This window comes from Acanthamoeba castellanii (assembly GCF_000313135.1).
Source record: "Acanthamoeba castellanii str. Neff unplaced genomic scaffold scf7180000084686, whole genome shotgun sequence".
NCBI lineage: Eukaryota > Discosea > Longamoebia > Acanthamoebidae > Acanthamoeba > Acanthamoeba castellanii.
Window position 1 is genome coordinate 67,821 of NW_004457668.1, and position 14,582 is coordinate 82,402.

Genomic DNA, 14,582 nt, shown 5'->3' on the forward strand with positions numbered 1-14,582 from the left:
TTGTGGCTGCGAGTGGCGTGGGGTGTCGCGGGGCAAAAGCGCGAGCTGGCGGAGCGACCGGGAGGTGGCCATAGGGCAAGGGCGTAGGGCGAAGAGTCGGCACTGCGCAAGATGGAGGGTGAGGGAAGGAGTGAGCGAGAGGAGGGAGGCGCGCGTACGTGGTTTGGGTGGTGTGGGCTTGGGGGCGTTGGGGTCGGGCTTGACCTTGCGTGGCCGGCCCCGCTTGCGCCGCAGGCTGCACGACCTCGATTTTTAAGTTTCAATCAGAAATTGACAATAAACACGCAGAGAACTTCGTACGGCAACGTACTGTTCACATACAAGGCCAGCCTCGGCACAACCACAGCAACTCCCTCCCTTCATTACGCTACTCATCCTATTTATGAACACCAGCCTCCAATTTTATTTTCCCAATAAAATCAAACAAAAATTCTCGGAGTTGAGGGGACAAGTTGCCGCGACTTGGTGTGTTCTTTTTATGGTGTACAACGACGGCCGTCGGCGTGATTAGGTGGGCCAGGGGGAAGATGTGGTCGGTGGAGAGGGGCCTGAAGATGGCGAAGAATAGTAGGAGGGGAAGAGGAGCCACGACACGCTGTCGGTGATGGGGTCCGAATCTTGTTGCGGTGCGGCCAAGGCGAGAGTCAGGAGAAGATGGACAGGTGAGTCTCTCTGGCAAAGGGAGGGACGAAAAGAGGGGAACGTTCGTACCCCAGATAGTGCTGGCCGGTGGAGGAGGTGCCGAAACAGGCGACACGCCATCAACGCACACTATGTTCCAAGCAGCCTACGCCCACCAAGCACAGCGCTGTTAGCCAACGCGAGTGCCCAGGAGAGATGAGAACTGGAAAGGTACATTTCCGTCGCCGTCAAAGAAGACCTGGGCACGCGAAGAGGTGCGTATGACGCTGCCGTCTTTTCTCCGCATCAGCATCTCAAAGTGGAGGACATCGCCCAAGTCCGGGTGTGCGCTGCAGGAAAGAAACAACGACAACGCAGCACTTGAGCACTGAGGCTCCACATGGCGCGACCATAGTCGAAGGAGTGAAGGCCGTTATAACGAACCGGTGCAGTAGGTGTTCAAGCATGCGAGCCTTTTGGGCCTCGGTGGGTATGCCAATCTTGAGATGGGACATCCTTGCAGCTCGTGCTGCAGATCAATCCCAGATGGTAAGTGAGGCCCGAGCGTACTTGAACTCTAGCACACGCACACGCACATGCACATCACACGCACACGCACACGCACACGCACACGCACACGCACACGCACACGAGAGCAGATTACCAGTTCGTAGTTCAGCGTCGCGCAGAATGCTTCATTTGCGTAGACGATGTGCGGCATTGGCAACCGCATTCTGGTGGGGTCGGGCATGATGCGCCCTATAGCAATCGGTTTACTGGCATTGTGTACAAAGAAAGAATGAGTTGAGCGTGTTGCGATTAACAAATCATGACTGCAGTAGAAGCGTACTGGAGGTCGTCGATGACGAAAGGCACGTCACGCGTGTCGAGGTTGTAGCACGCCAAGAACGGAAACTGGAGCACGAATTGTTTTCGCATCGCACGAATGGGTTCATGCAGGTGCGGATAGAGCGCTTGAACCGACACTGCTGTCAGTGCCGCAGAATAAGATGTCTCGGCCTTCATCGATGATTGTTCCCTTGATGAGGAGGTCCACGGCGATGATGATGACGACGACGATGACGATGACGAAGTCGAATACGATGGGCTGGGGCATGGCTCATCGCCAGTCCCCAACGGGAGGGGAATCGAATCGAGCGTTTGCGCTAGCTCTGCACTCCACCTCTGGTGAGATCGCAGCACAAGCAGATGTGAAAAAACGAGAGATAGAAGGAAACGTGTACGTACCGTGCTGCATGTCGCTGAAGCAGAGCTGTTTCGACGACAGCTTGTGTACGTCCTTCTTCATGCACTTGACGCTCCGCCGCATGTCCCGCAGTTCGTCGATCAGCAGCTGCAGCACGCCAGGCACCACCGTTGTTTGCGGTGTGGGCTCCGCGCACGCCCCATCGCCTCGCTTCTCCTTCCTCCGTTCTCTGCTGCGTCGACTCGACGTTGTACTCTCTTGCTCGTCTAGATCGGCGTCACTTCCATGACTCGAGCTGCGCTTCCGTTTGTGCGCACGGTCATGCCCGCGTGGCGGAGGCGGTGATTCCTCGAACCGAGGCGTGTTGGCCCTTCCACTTTGTGGCTCTCGTGGCCAAGACGGCGGAGAGACGTGGTGAGGCGTGGCAGCGGCCGATGGTGATGGGGTGGGCATCGCCCACGCATGCTGAGGAGCTGTGCGCATGCCGGAGTGACCGGCGAAGGCCTCGGCCGCGCGGTGGGGCGCAGGCCGCTGTCCCAGGTTGATCGAGGGTGATGGTTGCGGCTGCGGTGCCGAGGCCGAGGTTACGACGAACGGCGCTGGGCGAAGGCTCACTTGACATGGCGAAGCCAAGGCAAACGACAGTAGGGTGAGGGAGAGAAGGGTCAGGCGCAGCCGTAGCTTGGGGGGAAGGGCGACGTACGTGGCTTGGGCACGGTATGAGACTTGGGGGCGTTGGGGTCGGGCTTGGGCTTGCGTGGCCGGCCCCGCTTGCGTCGCAGGCTGCACCCGGTCGCATCGCCTGCACTCGCACATCGCCCACAAGGACGACCTCTGAGGAGAGGGGAAGAAAGGTTGGTTTGTAGCGGGGGGGGGCAAAGATGAGAAATAGAATATTCTGCATATACTGGTCGCACGCAACACCTGCCCGTGCGCAGGCTAGGCATCCCTCTCCGTCCATCGAGGCCTCCATTGACAGTACACGCCAAGCGCGCTTCGGCTTCGTTGGGCCTTCTCCGGCCAACAATTCGGCGAGTTGGGTTGTTTTTTCTAATTGGCCCAAAAGGTGTTTTTTTTTCTCAGCCCCACTTGGTGCTGGCGACATCAACGAGCGTGGGCTGGAGGGTGGCCACCAGATCCTTCACATCGAGGGACACCAGGAACCCTCGCCCGCCGCCGTTGATGTAGATCTCTCCGACTTCGCCTTCGTTCTTCTTGTCCTCCGCACTGGCCTTGGCCTGGTCCTCGTCGTCGCTGTCAGCCTGCTCGCCTTCGACGATGGTGCGTTGGATGAAGATGGGGAGCGTCGTCTTGGTGCCGAAGGGCGACGTCCCGCCCACCTGGTACCCCGTATGCTCCTCCGCCGCCGCTGGCGAACACGCAACCACTGATTACACGCGCTTGTGGTTATGACGCACGCCACACAACAGCGCTGATGAGCAGTTGTAGCATACCCCGCTTGGTGCCCAAGTGTGCGGCAAGAGCCTTGGTATCAACGCGCTGATCGCCGTGCATGAGCACGATGAAAGGCTTTGCTGTGCCTTTGTCCTCAAACACTAACGTCTATGCGCACGTGAATGCAACACCAGCACGAAAGCAGCACACGTGTGTGTTGGTACAGCGCAATGCGAGAAGGCGGCACCTTTACAACGCGGTGCTCATCCACCCCAAGAGCGTTAGACGACGCGTTGGTGCCTGTTGCGAGTGGTGCCTGTAAGTGCGTTGACAGATTAAATCTGAATGAACTATGTTTTCTCCGGCGGGATACCTCCTTTTTCGATGTACTGGTAGTGATGGGTGCGATAGGCAACGTTGCGCTCCTTCAGGAAGCGCGTCGCCGGAGTGTCTTCATCATGAAGGGCCGGTGTGGTGTTGTCCATCTTTGTTGGAGATTGTGATGTGGAAAACGAAGCCGGAAACGAGCACAATACTGCCCGAGGTCCCACAGGTAGAGTGGCAGAGGAGACGCACAACGCAGCCGAAGGCCAGACGGACGAGGCTCTGCCGGCGCAGGTCGACCTTAAATGTTGCATTTCTTCTTTATTTCCTTGAACAGTCTAAGAGAAAAAATGATTTTACAATCTTTTCTCAGCCACCAAAAGGAGTTGGGGGGATTGGCGGTTGCCCCAATCGAAGGGGTCAGGTTCGCTGTCGGACAGAGAAAAGCCTTTGTCACCAGGACAGACTCGTTTTGCAAACGAAGAGACACCAACACCCAACCCAACACAAACATGTCCGGCCAGAAGTGCGTGCGTTGCCAGAAGACCGCCTACCCGCTGGAGTCGGTGCAGGTCAACGAGAACCGCTGGCACAAGATCTGCTTCAAGTGCGTGACCTGCAAGGTCCAGCTGAACGTCAAGACCTTCTTCTACCGCGAGGGCGGCGCCTACTGCGAGAAGTGCGGCAGCGCTCGCTTCGTACGTCCCCTTACAGGCCCCTTCGTTCTTTCTTCGCCCCCCCCCCTCAACCGTCGCATTTCCTTCGTTCTTTGGTATGCTGACGTGGCAATGGGGAAAACAGGACAAGAACGCACAGACCGCCGAGACGATGGAGACCAAGAACGTGAAGGAGAAGCCCAAGGTCTCTCTCGTGAACGAGCAGTTCAAGGGTGAGCTCGTGGGCCAGAAGTCGAGCGAAGACGCCACGTCCCTTCACATCGCCAACCGAGTGCAGGCCCACGAGCTCGCCACCGACGTCAACATGGTCAACGAGCAAGTGCGCGGCGAGCTGGCTGGCCACAAGACGGCAATCGACGCTGGTTCCATCTCCATCTCGAGGCCGCTCGAGAACTCGTCCCTCATCAAGGAGACCAAGCTCGTGAACGAGCAGATCCGAGGCGCTGGTGCCGGCCAGCAGTCCAACCAGGTCGCCCAGGCCGCCGCCGTCAGCGGCGTGTAGAAAGAGAGCGGTTAACCTCTCCCTCATGTACAGCTATTACATCACCACAACCAAAATTCAACATTGAACGTTCCTGTGCTGAACCCCAGTTAAAACCAAGAACGAGCACCGCCCAGGCTTTGTGTTTGACCACCCAACAGTTACAGAAGTAAGGAAGCAAAGAGAAGACCGCTTTCTCCGGTGCCGCGACACCGCAACCCGCGCCTTATGGTCCCCCCACACAACACACCCAGCAACCGACGAACCGCACGGTTGCCCGTTGCTTGCTGGCCACCATCAACACCACAAACGGGCTCGAGCAGAAGATGACAGAACGAAGCACGAGCACGCAGAAGGAGATGATGATGCAGCGCGGCGATGGTGGGAGAAAGGCGGTGCCGAGTCGAGATGGAGAGCACCACGGAGGTGCAGCGATGGACGACCCGGAGACCACGCCTACCGTGGAAGATGGGGAAGAGGAAGAGGAAGAGGAAGTACTACTCGCAGAAGATGACAGCAAGGACCCCGACAAGAAGGGGATCGCACGCTCCTGCAACCTGTGCCGCCAGTCCCACACTGCCTGCGAAACGTACAAACCCCCTCTACACACTCATCTGATCCTTTACGATTTATAATTTAAGATTTACGATTTACGATTTATGATTTATTTATTTATTTATTTTTTTGCTTTGGTGCGTGTGTTGATGGACGCTTTACTCCTCAACTCCTCCTTACAGGACGCGGCCCTGCAAGCGGTGCGTGCGGATCGGGAAGGCGCAGCTGTGCGCCGACATTCCCCTGCGCAAGCGCGGTCGGCCCAAGACCTCGCGCAAGGCGCCCGACGATCCCGACAGGGCGGCCAGGGCCGGCCGGCCCACCTTCCTCCCCATCGAACCCAAGCGCCCGATCCCGCTACTCGTGGCCCACCCCGGGACCGCCACAGGCGCTCTTCACACAGCGCAGCCACCTCCACTGCCCATCCCCGTGCTGCGTCCACTCGCCGCCGGCCCGCTGCTGGCCATACGCCCGGGTACCCCAGCCGCCCCGTCGGCTCCACACGCAACTCCTCGACCCCTGGTGGATTCCGTTCCGCTGGTGTCAACGGCTCGGGCGGCGGCGGCGGCGGCGGCGACATCACGCAGCGACCCAGCGCCGGCACGACCTCCTCCGCCACCCAGCGTCGTGGACAGGCCTGCAGCGCTTCACCACCACCGCCACCGCACAAGCGTCGACCAGGAGTATGGGCAACTGCTGCGACTACCCGCGGACGACGCCCCACGGACCTATCCCAATCCGTTCGTCGGTACATCATCGACCACTTCTGTCTCTTCGTCGTCCCCGCTGGCGCCACACATGGGCGTCCGACCGTTCACTCCGCAGGCCCATCACCCCGGTTTCGTCTACCCGCGACTCAAGTGGTCGCAAGTGATGGCCGACTACGAGCCCGAGCCCGAGAACGGCGCTGAGCTGGCATCGGCGACGCGCAACAAGCGGCGGCGGACGGAGGAGGCTTGGCGTAGGCAGGGCGACGGCCTTGAGCCGCTGCAGCATCAGCACTGGGACCGCGGTACTCACCACCCTCAGTGGGACGAGACCACCCGTCTGGCGATGATGAGTTCGTCGCTGCCCGCTCCGCGGCCGCCGCTGGACGAGGGCTGGCGGATGCCACCGCGGCTGTGCACGCCCACGTCGCTCTTCGGCTTCTACTCGTCGGCGCCGTCGTGGAAGGACATCTACCAGACCTTTCCCTTCCTCAACGAATTCCAGCTTCCGAGCGACTTCGCCGTGGACGACCTCAGGTGCGTCGTGGCGCCGTTGGCGAGCTCTGGATTCAATCTGGCCCTGCGGCTCACCGGTTCTTCTCACCCTCTGACTTCTTTCTCTCTCTCTCTCTCTCAATCACTCACTTTTGCAGAAAACCGATAGCGGTGGTAGCTAGGTCGACGGAGGGCTTTCCCCCCGTGATGGTGTGGGTGAACAGATCGTTCTGCACCATTCACGGCTACTCCTACGTACTCAGCGCTACATGGGGTGTGCGTGGGTCATACTATTCTTGGTCTTTGGCTAACGACCATCGGGGGGGGGGCAGGCCGAGCTGCTGGGGGCGCCGATCATGAAGATATCATTGATGTTGACCTACCCCGAGATAGCTCAGGGCCTCTTCAATTTCCTCAAGACCCCCAAGTGCGTCCCTCTTGGGCCTGGCGGCACTCTTCAATGGCCTATAGTACTCACGTGGACTCACAACGCTGCCTTTCTCCCTCGTCGACAGAGCTCCGATGTCTGTCTCGCACGTACAGCGGCTGCTGCTTCGGCATCGACACAAGCAACTGCGAGCCATCATGATGGAGTGCCGAGTGCAGTTCTGCTACGGCTCAGATGGCTTTGTACGACCACGCACCCTCTGACAGCAGTGTAAAGACTTAGGTATGTGGCTTTGCTCACGCGGTGACACCCTGCAGCCAAAATACGGTATATACTGTGTGGATCGGTGGAGGGAGGACGCACTGAAGGAGCAGGAGCTCGAGACGGAGAAGTGGATCTTCTCGTTCCAGGAAGCTGCACAGCAGCAACGTTTGCTGGACTCGGTAAGCGAGCAGGCAGCTGTGGCACCACCCCTGCCAGAACATTACATTCCCTAACAACGGCAAGACCGCTCCAGAAAGAGATATGCGTCCGTTTAAGTTTGGAGCAAAATATTGTACAACGCTAGGCGCTGTAGTTAAGTGGTAAAATTCCTGCTTCGGGTGCAGGAGGCCCCGGTTCGATTCCGGGCAGCGCCCTAGCCTTTTTTGGCCACACTACAAACATCACCCCAACCTTTTTTGGCCATACTACATCATTTTAAATCTCCATTTTTTTAAACTTATAACTATGCTTAAGTAGCACCTTAAACACCTCTCCCTTAGTATATAATTATGTCAAATTGGCCTATATCTATGAATCTGTCCAACTGAGCTTTACCAATGGGTACACTGACAATCTGATAGATTGTCAGTGTACCACATTGCACACCTTGTGGTAAGACTAATTTTGTGTTACTCTTCATATAGGTGGTTTCACAGGCCTGAAGCTTCACCCTACAGTGCAGCATGGCGCACACGAGCAGCGAGGCAGTGTGCAGCGAGGGACGGATGGCCGAGCGGTCTAAGGCGACAGTTTAAGGCACTGTTATCTTCGGATGCGTGGGTTCAAATCCCACTCCGTTCACTCCTCTTTTGCGCAAGCCACAGATGAGAACCCAAGCTGGGCCAGTCGGCTACGGGAGTCCGTCAAACTGGGGCGGCACGATACCGGCAGCCACAGCTCATGTCACCATGCCTTCCTTCCAGTTGTGGGAGCCCACATTGTGTGGCGTTTGTGGGGTTTTGTGGGGGTTTGCAAGAAAGCCATGCAGAGCACAGGACACAACCAGCACTAACAAGAGCTTTAGTTTTTATTTATAGTTAAATAAGCACCTACACTTGTCCATTCATCAAACAACCATGAGACTACTTCTGAACTACTTGTTTCTAGCCCTGGCTCCTTGCTGCTGGGCTTCCTGCTGCTCCAGCTCCTCCTCTTGCTCTTCTTTGCCATCTCCTTTGCCCTATGGAGTCCAAGAATGCTGGGTAAGCTACAAGCTCTGTTCAACTCAACGGCTTGGGCGTCTTCACCGTGCTGGACACCTCTCCGTTCACCTCTTTCGCATCCCTCCTTGCCGCCACCACGCTGACCACCATCACCAACGCCGAAGGTGCGCCGAGTGCCTCCTGTCCTGCCCCTCCATCAGTTGTGTGGCTAACCTAACGTTGCCACAGGCAGCGCTACCCTCTACGCCTCTGTGATGCCAAACTTGGATGTTACGTTAAACCCCGACCTGACCGACGCCGAAATCGTGGCTGCCCTGCGAGATGGCACGATTGACGTGGTGATCGACCTCGATGTGGGATTCCTGGCCTCGGAGGGTGTTGACGTGACGGGGCTCAGGAGCTTCTCCGGCGGCTTCGATACGCCGAACGGCTCGCTCTTTGCCATTCGCTGCCTGCCGAGACGCCACTGCAGCCAGAAGAGCGAGAAATGACAGGAGTCGACGGATGTCGCCAGTCCGTACCCTCTGGTTTGATCGTGTGAACAACGTGAAGTCCCCCCCCCCAAATCACCTTCTGAACGCAATCCACGTCATGTGCAGAAGAGATAAAAAATGACGACACTGATGGCGCTGTTCTAGGAGTGGAGAGGAGGAGAGGGTAGTAGAGAAACAAAATGGTATGTGACATTGCTCATATCAGCATTTATACAAAAGGGTGGGGTTCGGGGAGTGGTGTCGTTGAGCTGGGTGCTGGGTCCTGCTGCAGCTCCATCAGCTGCGCGATGAGATCACTGAAGCCGTCATCCATTGCCAGCTCGTCTGACCCCGCAGTTGCGAGTTGTTCGCCTCCACCCGCCTCACCTTGCTCGTTGCTCGTTTGAGAGTTGCCGGCTGCTTGTGCTGCAATCAACACGAAACCGAGTTTAGTGTTCGCGTTACTGGTCCAGCAAAACACGTTTTGATGCGCTGCTGGGCGTACGGGTACCTGCTTCGACCGCCATTCGCTGCCACCACCGAGGCAAGCCGGGAAACCAGCTGACTGGGTGGTGCACCCTCGTGTCCTGTTCAACATTATCCACCACAATGATGGCCCATTTCGGCTGCACGACGACATCGAACGATGGTCAGCACATGTAATGATGATGATGATGATGATGCAACACCGCGCCACGGCCACGCAATTCGATTCGGTAGGCATACTCGCTTGTTGGGTCCGAAGTAGACTTGAAGGCGCGTGACGATGCGGACCATGCTCCCATCTCTCCTCACGAGCAGCGGCGAGATGGGCGCCGCTTCGCTGACGAGCGAGGGTCCCGGCTCGCGCACCAGGGAACGCAGCTGGCGCGTGACCTTGAAGTCGATCATCGACAACTTGAGCAGCGGAAGCTCGACCAGCTCCGCCTGTTGCCCATACCATATACGGGCCAGCTCTGGTCAGCACAGGCACCGCGACCATGATGACCGGGGTGGTGGTGGCGGCGGCGGCGGCGGTGGCTGGTGGTGGGAGTTGGTACCAAGGTGAAGTCGACCATTTGCAGGAACGGTTCGTTGGCCCAGATGAACACCGGCGGCACGACGCCGCGCTGCTCTAGAATCTTGAAGGCAATGGCGGGCTTGCTGTACGGAGAAGAAACCAAAACAGGCGTTGGCAGGAGGGTTGGGCGGAGTGGCGCCATGCATGGAGCGCGAACAAGGGGGGTAGACAGAGGGCACGCGTACCTCGTGTCATCCACGACAAAGGGCGGCGCTCCGGCGAAGAGAGGATAGCGAGAGAGAAACGGGAGCTGGACGAGCAGGTCCGAGTACTTGTCCTGGGTGAGGCGGCAATGGGTGGGTCTCAGCATGACGGCAACGCAATGCAACGGAACGCGCGTGATGGTGCTCGGGCTTCGGCGCGCACGCCAGACAGAGCGGGGAAAGGAGGAAACCTGCAAGTGTTCGGGAAGAGGATAGAAGTTGGGGGACGCGGCCGGAGAGGTCGGGCGGCTCGCGTGCTCCTTCTCCATCAACTCGTGCTTCTTTCTGTTGTGTCGTGTGTGGGTCAGAAAAAAAAAGTCGAAAAGAAGAAAAAGAAAAAAAACGCGTAGGCAGAGGAAGACGAACCGAAGATCTGTGAACTCTTGGTGCAGGCTGGCCAACCCTCGCTTCATGTCCCGCATTTCGTCCACGAGGAGGGTCATCAAGCACTCCAACGCCTTCATGCCCTCTGTACTCACGTTTACAGCCCACCACACAACCAGCCCATTACGCCCACGACCCACGACGTACGTCGCGTGGTGCGCATTGCTCGGACCTGACAGGTGCGCCTTGCACGAAGTCAAAGGGTGGTGTCCGTACCTCCTTTGTTGTCCGCTGGCGCCATGGTCTGGAAGGGTGTCATGGGCATGAAGGGAAACGCGGGCGCAAAGTAGCCCGGCGGGACCATGCCCGCTCCCGAGGGGGGTGCGGGCATGCTCGGCGGACGTCCTGCTGGGCACCACCTCACTTTTATAAGTCTCCGCGTGTGGCCCACCAACGGCAGTGGTTGTCGTGTCATCCTCTCTGAGGATTACGCGAGCAGCAGGGGCGGACCTTGGTGATTTGGTGCGAAGGGGGAGGGCTGGGGTGGCACGCCCCTGGTGTTGGGCGTGGTGTGGCCAAACGATGCAGAATGTGATGACAGGGTGCTGGGTTGTGGCGGATAATTACTTGTTGCTGCGGGGGGGTAAGCTCGCTTGGTACCCCCCGATGCTCCGTCTCGTGGGGCCTCATCGGGCTTACTCCGCTTCCTCTCCATCTTCGAAGGAAGGTCGAATTCAATCGATTTAGACTTCGTTTAATTAATCCTTTTGTTATCTCGATGTTTTTGTCCAATCTTTGGCTTCTTGTTTGCTTGTTTTCAATTTTACGTTCTTTGTAGTTTCTCTCGCCTTCTCGGCGTTTTTCAGAGGAATTTAAAAGCGCGAAAAAGAGAGGTATTATGGTATTTACACGCTCTCCCCCACTCTCATGTGTAGGAAAGACCTGGAGAGGGCACCCTCTCGTTGAGGGACATCCACAGGGCGTCGAGGTCGTCAAAGGGCTCAACGGTGGCGTCGGTGAGGGTGCCGTCCGCACCACTGCCGCGGCTGAGAGCAGGCCCCTCGACGCTGTTCTCGCTCCACTCCTCAACCGACTGTTGAGTGTTGCTGGCGAATGAGTCGGGCGACGCGTCGGTTGCGCAGGGGATCTGGAGGTTGGCGAGCGCAGAAGAGGGGCCGACGAGCGGGACGAACTCGTCGTAGATGACCTCCGGCCCCACACACGCGGAGGAGCGAGAGGGATCGCTGGTCGAGAGTTGCCGGTGCATATCGTTGCCGTGGTCGTCTATCACTATGATCATCCACTTCGGCTGCGGGGGATTGAGATGGTGCGTGTGAGACCTCAACCAGATCTGCGCGTGACACACACGAAAGATGTAACACGCACCCTTCCGGCGTCGTTGAAGAAGAACTGACTCCGAGCGAGCATTTTCGTGTGCCGCTTCTTGGACGCCCACAGCAGCGGCAAATCGAACGTGGGACCCAACCTCGACCCGCGGATGGACGCGAACGCAAAATGCAGGACTCGGTCGCGCGCGCCGTGGTCCATGCCCCTGCACAGCAGCGTTATGGGGCGGCCCAACAGCTCATGCTGCTCGAATAGAGAAAGTGGTTACCGATCAGGTCAGGTCAGGTCACCCGGCAGTGGTAGGAATAGGAGCGAAAGAACCAACGGCCACTGCGCTGCAGGTGACGAACCAGGTCAAAGCCGGTGATGTGACAGAAGGCAGGCGAAGCGTAGATGAAGACGGGCGGGTCCATCTCTCCCACCGTGTTGGGTTCGTTGACGCTGTACGCCGCGAACGGTTTGCTGCATCCACGGACACACACAGGGAGGAACGTCAGTTCGTGGCCGCCACCACCAAGTGACCGCGCGCGACTGGAGTGGGGCACGCACGATAGGTCGTCGATAACCACGGGCTGGCTCCGCAGGTCGTAGTCGCTCAGGAAGGGCAGAATGTGAGTGATGGCTCGCATCCGCGGCGGCTGCGAGTGCGACAGAAGCGAGACCGGGTCGATGGGCTGCGAGAACGGGGTCTGGGGAATGTGTTGGCGGAGCGCGACCGCCGTCTGCTGTGCGGCGAGCAGGTTGAGGATGCGCTCCATGTTGCTCCTGTTCTCCTCTTGTATTTCCTCGATCCTGTGCTCGGCTCGCTTGTGAAGCGAGTTGAGCGTGCGCACCTCCTCGCGCAGGTGTCTATTCTCTCGCCGCATGTCGCGCATCTGCTCGGCCAGCAGCGAGAGGACCGTGCCGGCGATGCCATCGCTGGGGTTCACCAGCGCATCCACCTGCGGCGGCGAGGCCGGCTCTTCTCTCTCGATAGGTCTGCCAGAAAGGAAGAGCCGTGGCGCGACGAGGTCCAAGAGCGACGATGATGAAGTTGCCGACGAGTACGACGCTGGTGATGAAGTGTGCGTCGTGGGCGCTTGGCCACCCGTCGAGTCAGGCCGTGGCACAAGGGCCGGAGGTCTCGCCACCGCTGTACAATGCGCGCAAGGGTCAGCACGACTGGGCACAGCTGGATGGTCATAAGCCGTAGTCCTGCAATGTGTGCGTACGTTCCGAGCGCTGACGCTTGCCACGTCCGGGTCCCGTGTTGAGCGACTGACCGCTCGTTGTGGAGAGGCTGGCGGTAGAGGTTGTTTCGTAGGAAAAGGTGGTCGTCCACGAAGGTGCGGGTGCAGCTGCAGGGGCGGTCGGGGAGTCAAACTGGATGGTGCCCTTGGGCGGACGGCCACGCTTGCGTGCTGGCAGAAAGCGGCAGTTCGCCGCTTGGCCCAGGCTCGCGCATCGTTGGCACGGCTGCCCCCTGCGATCAACAGGAAAACTGAGAACATTATCTGTGAATGAAACAAATCGGCAAACGATGCACGTTCTTACCCGTCGCAAGCGGCGTGAGCTTGACGACAACACGAGCACGCCTTCTTCAGCCTCACGCCCACAGGCTGTCCTACCCTCTGCTCCCCTACGCTGCTGCTGGCCTCCATCTGTTTGGTTGTGTCATCGATGATCTCCTCTTCGCCCGGCAGAGCGCCGAGAAAAAGGCCTGTCGCCGAAAACGGCGAACAACCAGCTACGTCACGTGGAGCTTGCTCGTACACGCGATTGTACATCTTCTACGACAGGGAGAAGCCAGGGTGAAAGGTCACCTTCCCGACTGGACATGGTGGGGCAGTTCGAGCAACCACAGTAGTTCCATCATCAGCGCTCGAGATCCGGCCTTCGTGATCCTCGTGTGGTGGCAGAAGGCAAAGGCCCATGAAGTGGTCGGCGGGAACGCCCTCCAGCGTGAGACCCTCCAGCGTAGCGAACCCGAACCACTTGCCGTAGAAGGCCGGCTCGCCCAACACGACCAGCCCAGCCGCGGCCAGGCTCCCGCGAGCCTCCTCGATGGCTCGCGCCACCAGCATCTTGCCGTACCCACGCCCCTGACGGTCAGGTCGCACCGCCACCGGGCCAAGACCATACCAGCCACACGCGTTGCCATCCACCTGGACTGGCGAGAGCGCCACGTGGCCCACTACCTCCCCATCACCGCCTGGACGCGTTGTTAACGCGATGCTGAGTGTCACTTGGGGGGGGGGCGTACTTTCGATCGCCTCAACTGCCACGAGCGAGACGGAGAGGGCACCGTCCTGGCGCAGGGCGTCCACAATGCGGTGTTCAGTGATGGCAGTGTGATGCTCAAACGCGGCATACACCACTCGCCGGATGGCCGCAGCGTCTCCTTCTCGCTCTGGTCGGACGCAAAGCATGGTGGACTGTTTGTTCTCTTTCTTAAAATCTTCATTTTTTTTAATATTAAAAATCATTGCAGGGCGGTGGTAGTGATGACCAAGGCCGTGAGGTTGAGAGAGAAGAGAACTATTTACTTGGGGAGCAAGGTATGAGAAGGGTGGTGGTTTAGGCGTCGGTGTCGAACCAGCCGTTGCCGGTGTGCTGTTGCTGGGAATGCGAGGGCGCGGGCGGCGTCTGCTGGAGTTCCTTCAGCCACGAGTACTCGTTGCCGCCGCTCCCCGGTGGTTGTTGGTGGTGCAGTGGCGGCGGGTTGGCGTTGGACGTCGTCGACGTCAAAATGGCCAACGATGAGGAAGAAGACGTTAACGACACCGTGCCGCCAGAAGGAGTGGTCGGCACGCTGTAGGAGGGAAGAGAGGGCGAGGGCGGGATGAGTTGAAGGAGGAGCTCCTGCAGATCGATCCGATCGTCGACAGCGCCGGAGAACAGGGGCGAAGGCGCCGACGC

At 58.7% G+C, this 14,582-nt stretch overlaps 8 protein-coding genes and 1 pseudogene across 8 annotated transcripts; 3 read left to right on the plus strand and 6 right to left on the minus strand.

Moving 5' to 3' along the window:
• Window positions 1–507: 507 nt before the first annotated feature.
• On the minus strand, window positions 508–2,789 carry ACA1_123830 (uncharacterized protein; the record flags this gene model as incomplete). Its single annotated transcript, XM_004353340.1, has 8 exons — window positions 508–672; window positions 857–971; window positions 1,066–1,150; window positions 1,273–1,397; window positions 1,472–1,793; window positions 1,870–2,427; window positions 2,532–2,630; window positions 2,753–2,789. 8 exons carry the CDS (start codon window positions 2,787–2,789, stop codon window positions 508–510), a joined length of 1,506 nt encoding a protein of 501 aa, XP_004353392.1.
• Window positions 2,790–2,907: 118 nt separating this feature from the next.
• ACA1_123840 (ybaK/ebsC protein) lies at window positions 2,908–3,708 on the minus strand (the record flags this gene model as incomplete). The annotated part of the gene is made up of 4 exons (XM_004353341.1): window positions 2,908–3,197; window positions 3,283–3,358; window positions 3,471–3,523; window positions 3,597–3,708. 4 exons carry the CDS (start codon window positions 3,706–3,708, stop codon window positions 2,908–2,910), a joined length of 531 nt encoding a protein of 176 aa, XP_004353393.1.
• Window positions 3,709–4,059: 351 nt separating this feature from the next.
• On the plus strand, window positions 4,060–4,726 carry ACA1_123850 (LIM domain containing protein; the record flags this gene model as incomplete). Its single annotated transcript, XM_004353342.1, has 2 exons — window positions 4,060–4,245; window positions 4,349–4,726. The coding sequence occupies 2 exons, from the start codon at window positions 4,060–4,062 to the stop codon at window positions 4,724–4,726; spliced, it is 564 nt and encodes a 187-aa protein (XP_004353394.1).
• Window positions 4,727–5,139: 413 nt separating this feature from the next.
• On the plus strand, window positions 5,140–7,347 carry ACA1_123860 (uncharacterized protein; the record flags this gene model as incomplete). The annotated part of the gene is made up of 8 exons (XM_004353343.1): window positions 5,140–5,294; window positions 5,443–5,735; window positions 5,896–6,008; window positions 6,086–6,504; window positions 6,621–6,717; window positions 6,795–6,932; window positions 7,006–7,092; window positions 7,168–7,347. The coding sequence occupies 8 exons, from the start codon at window positions 5,140–5,142 to the stop codon at window positions 7,345–7,347; spliced, it is 1,482 nt and encodes a 493-aa protein (XP_004353395.1).
• Window positions 7,348–8,190: 843 nt separating this feature from the next.
• ACA1_123870 lies at window positions 8,191–8,768 on the plus strand (annotated as a pseudogene).
• Window positions 8,769–9,047: 279 nt separating this feature from the next.
• ACA1_123880 (uncharacterized protein) lies at window positions 9,048–10,728 on the minus strand (the record flags this gene model as incomplete). The annotated part of the gene is made up of 7 exons (XM_004353344.1): window positions 9,048–9,176; window positions 9,329–9,376; window positions 9,477–9,677; window positions 9,791–9,893; window positions 10,056–10,204; window positions 10,358–10,482; window positions 10,614–10,728. The coding sequence occupies 7 exons, from the start codon at window positions 10,726–10,728 to the stop codon at window positions 9,048–9,050; spliced, it is 870 nt and encodes a 289-aa protein (XP_004353396.1).
• A 534-nt stretch (window positions 10,729–11,262) lies between these two features.
• ACA1_123890 (uncharacterized protein) lies at window positions 11,263–13,324 on the minus strand (the record flags this gene model as incomplete). Its single annotated transcript, XM_004353345.1, has 6 exons — window positions 11,263–11,646; window positions 11,724–11,927; window positions 12,035–12,146; window positions 12,234–12,816; window positions 12,896–13,146; window positions 13,257–13,324. 6 exons carry the CDS (start codon window positions 13,322–13,324, stop codon window positions 11,263–11,265), a joined length of 1,602 nt encoding a protein of 533 aa, XP_004353397.1.
• Window positions 13,325–13,453: 129 nt separating this feature from the next.
• ACA1_123900 (GCN5related N-acetyltransferase) lies at window positions 13,454–14,092 on the minus strand (the record flags this gene model as incomplete). The annotated part of the gene is made up of 2 exons (XM_004353346.1): window positions 13,454–13,875; window positions 13,927–14,092. 2 exons carry the CDS (start codon window positions 14,090–14,092, stop codon window positions 13,454–13,456), a joined length of 588 nt encoding a protein of 195 aa, XP_004353398.1.
• Window positions 14,093–14,240: 148 nt separating this feature from the next.
• On the minus strand, window positions 14,241–14,525 carry ACA1_123910 (uncharacterized protein; the record flags this gene model as incomplete). The annotated part of the gene is made up of 1 exon (XM_004353347.1): window positions 14,241–14,525. A coding segment is annotated over one exon (285 nt), but the record flags the coding sequence as incomplete, so codon positions are not given.
• Window positions 14,526–14,582: the final 57 nt, after the last annotated feature.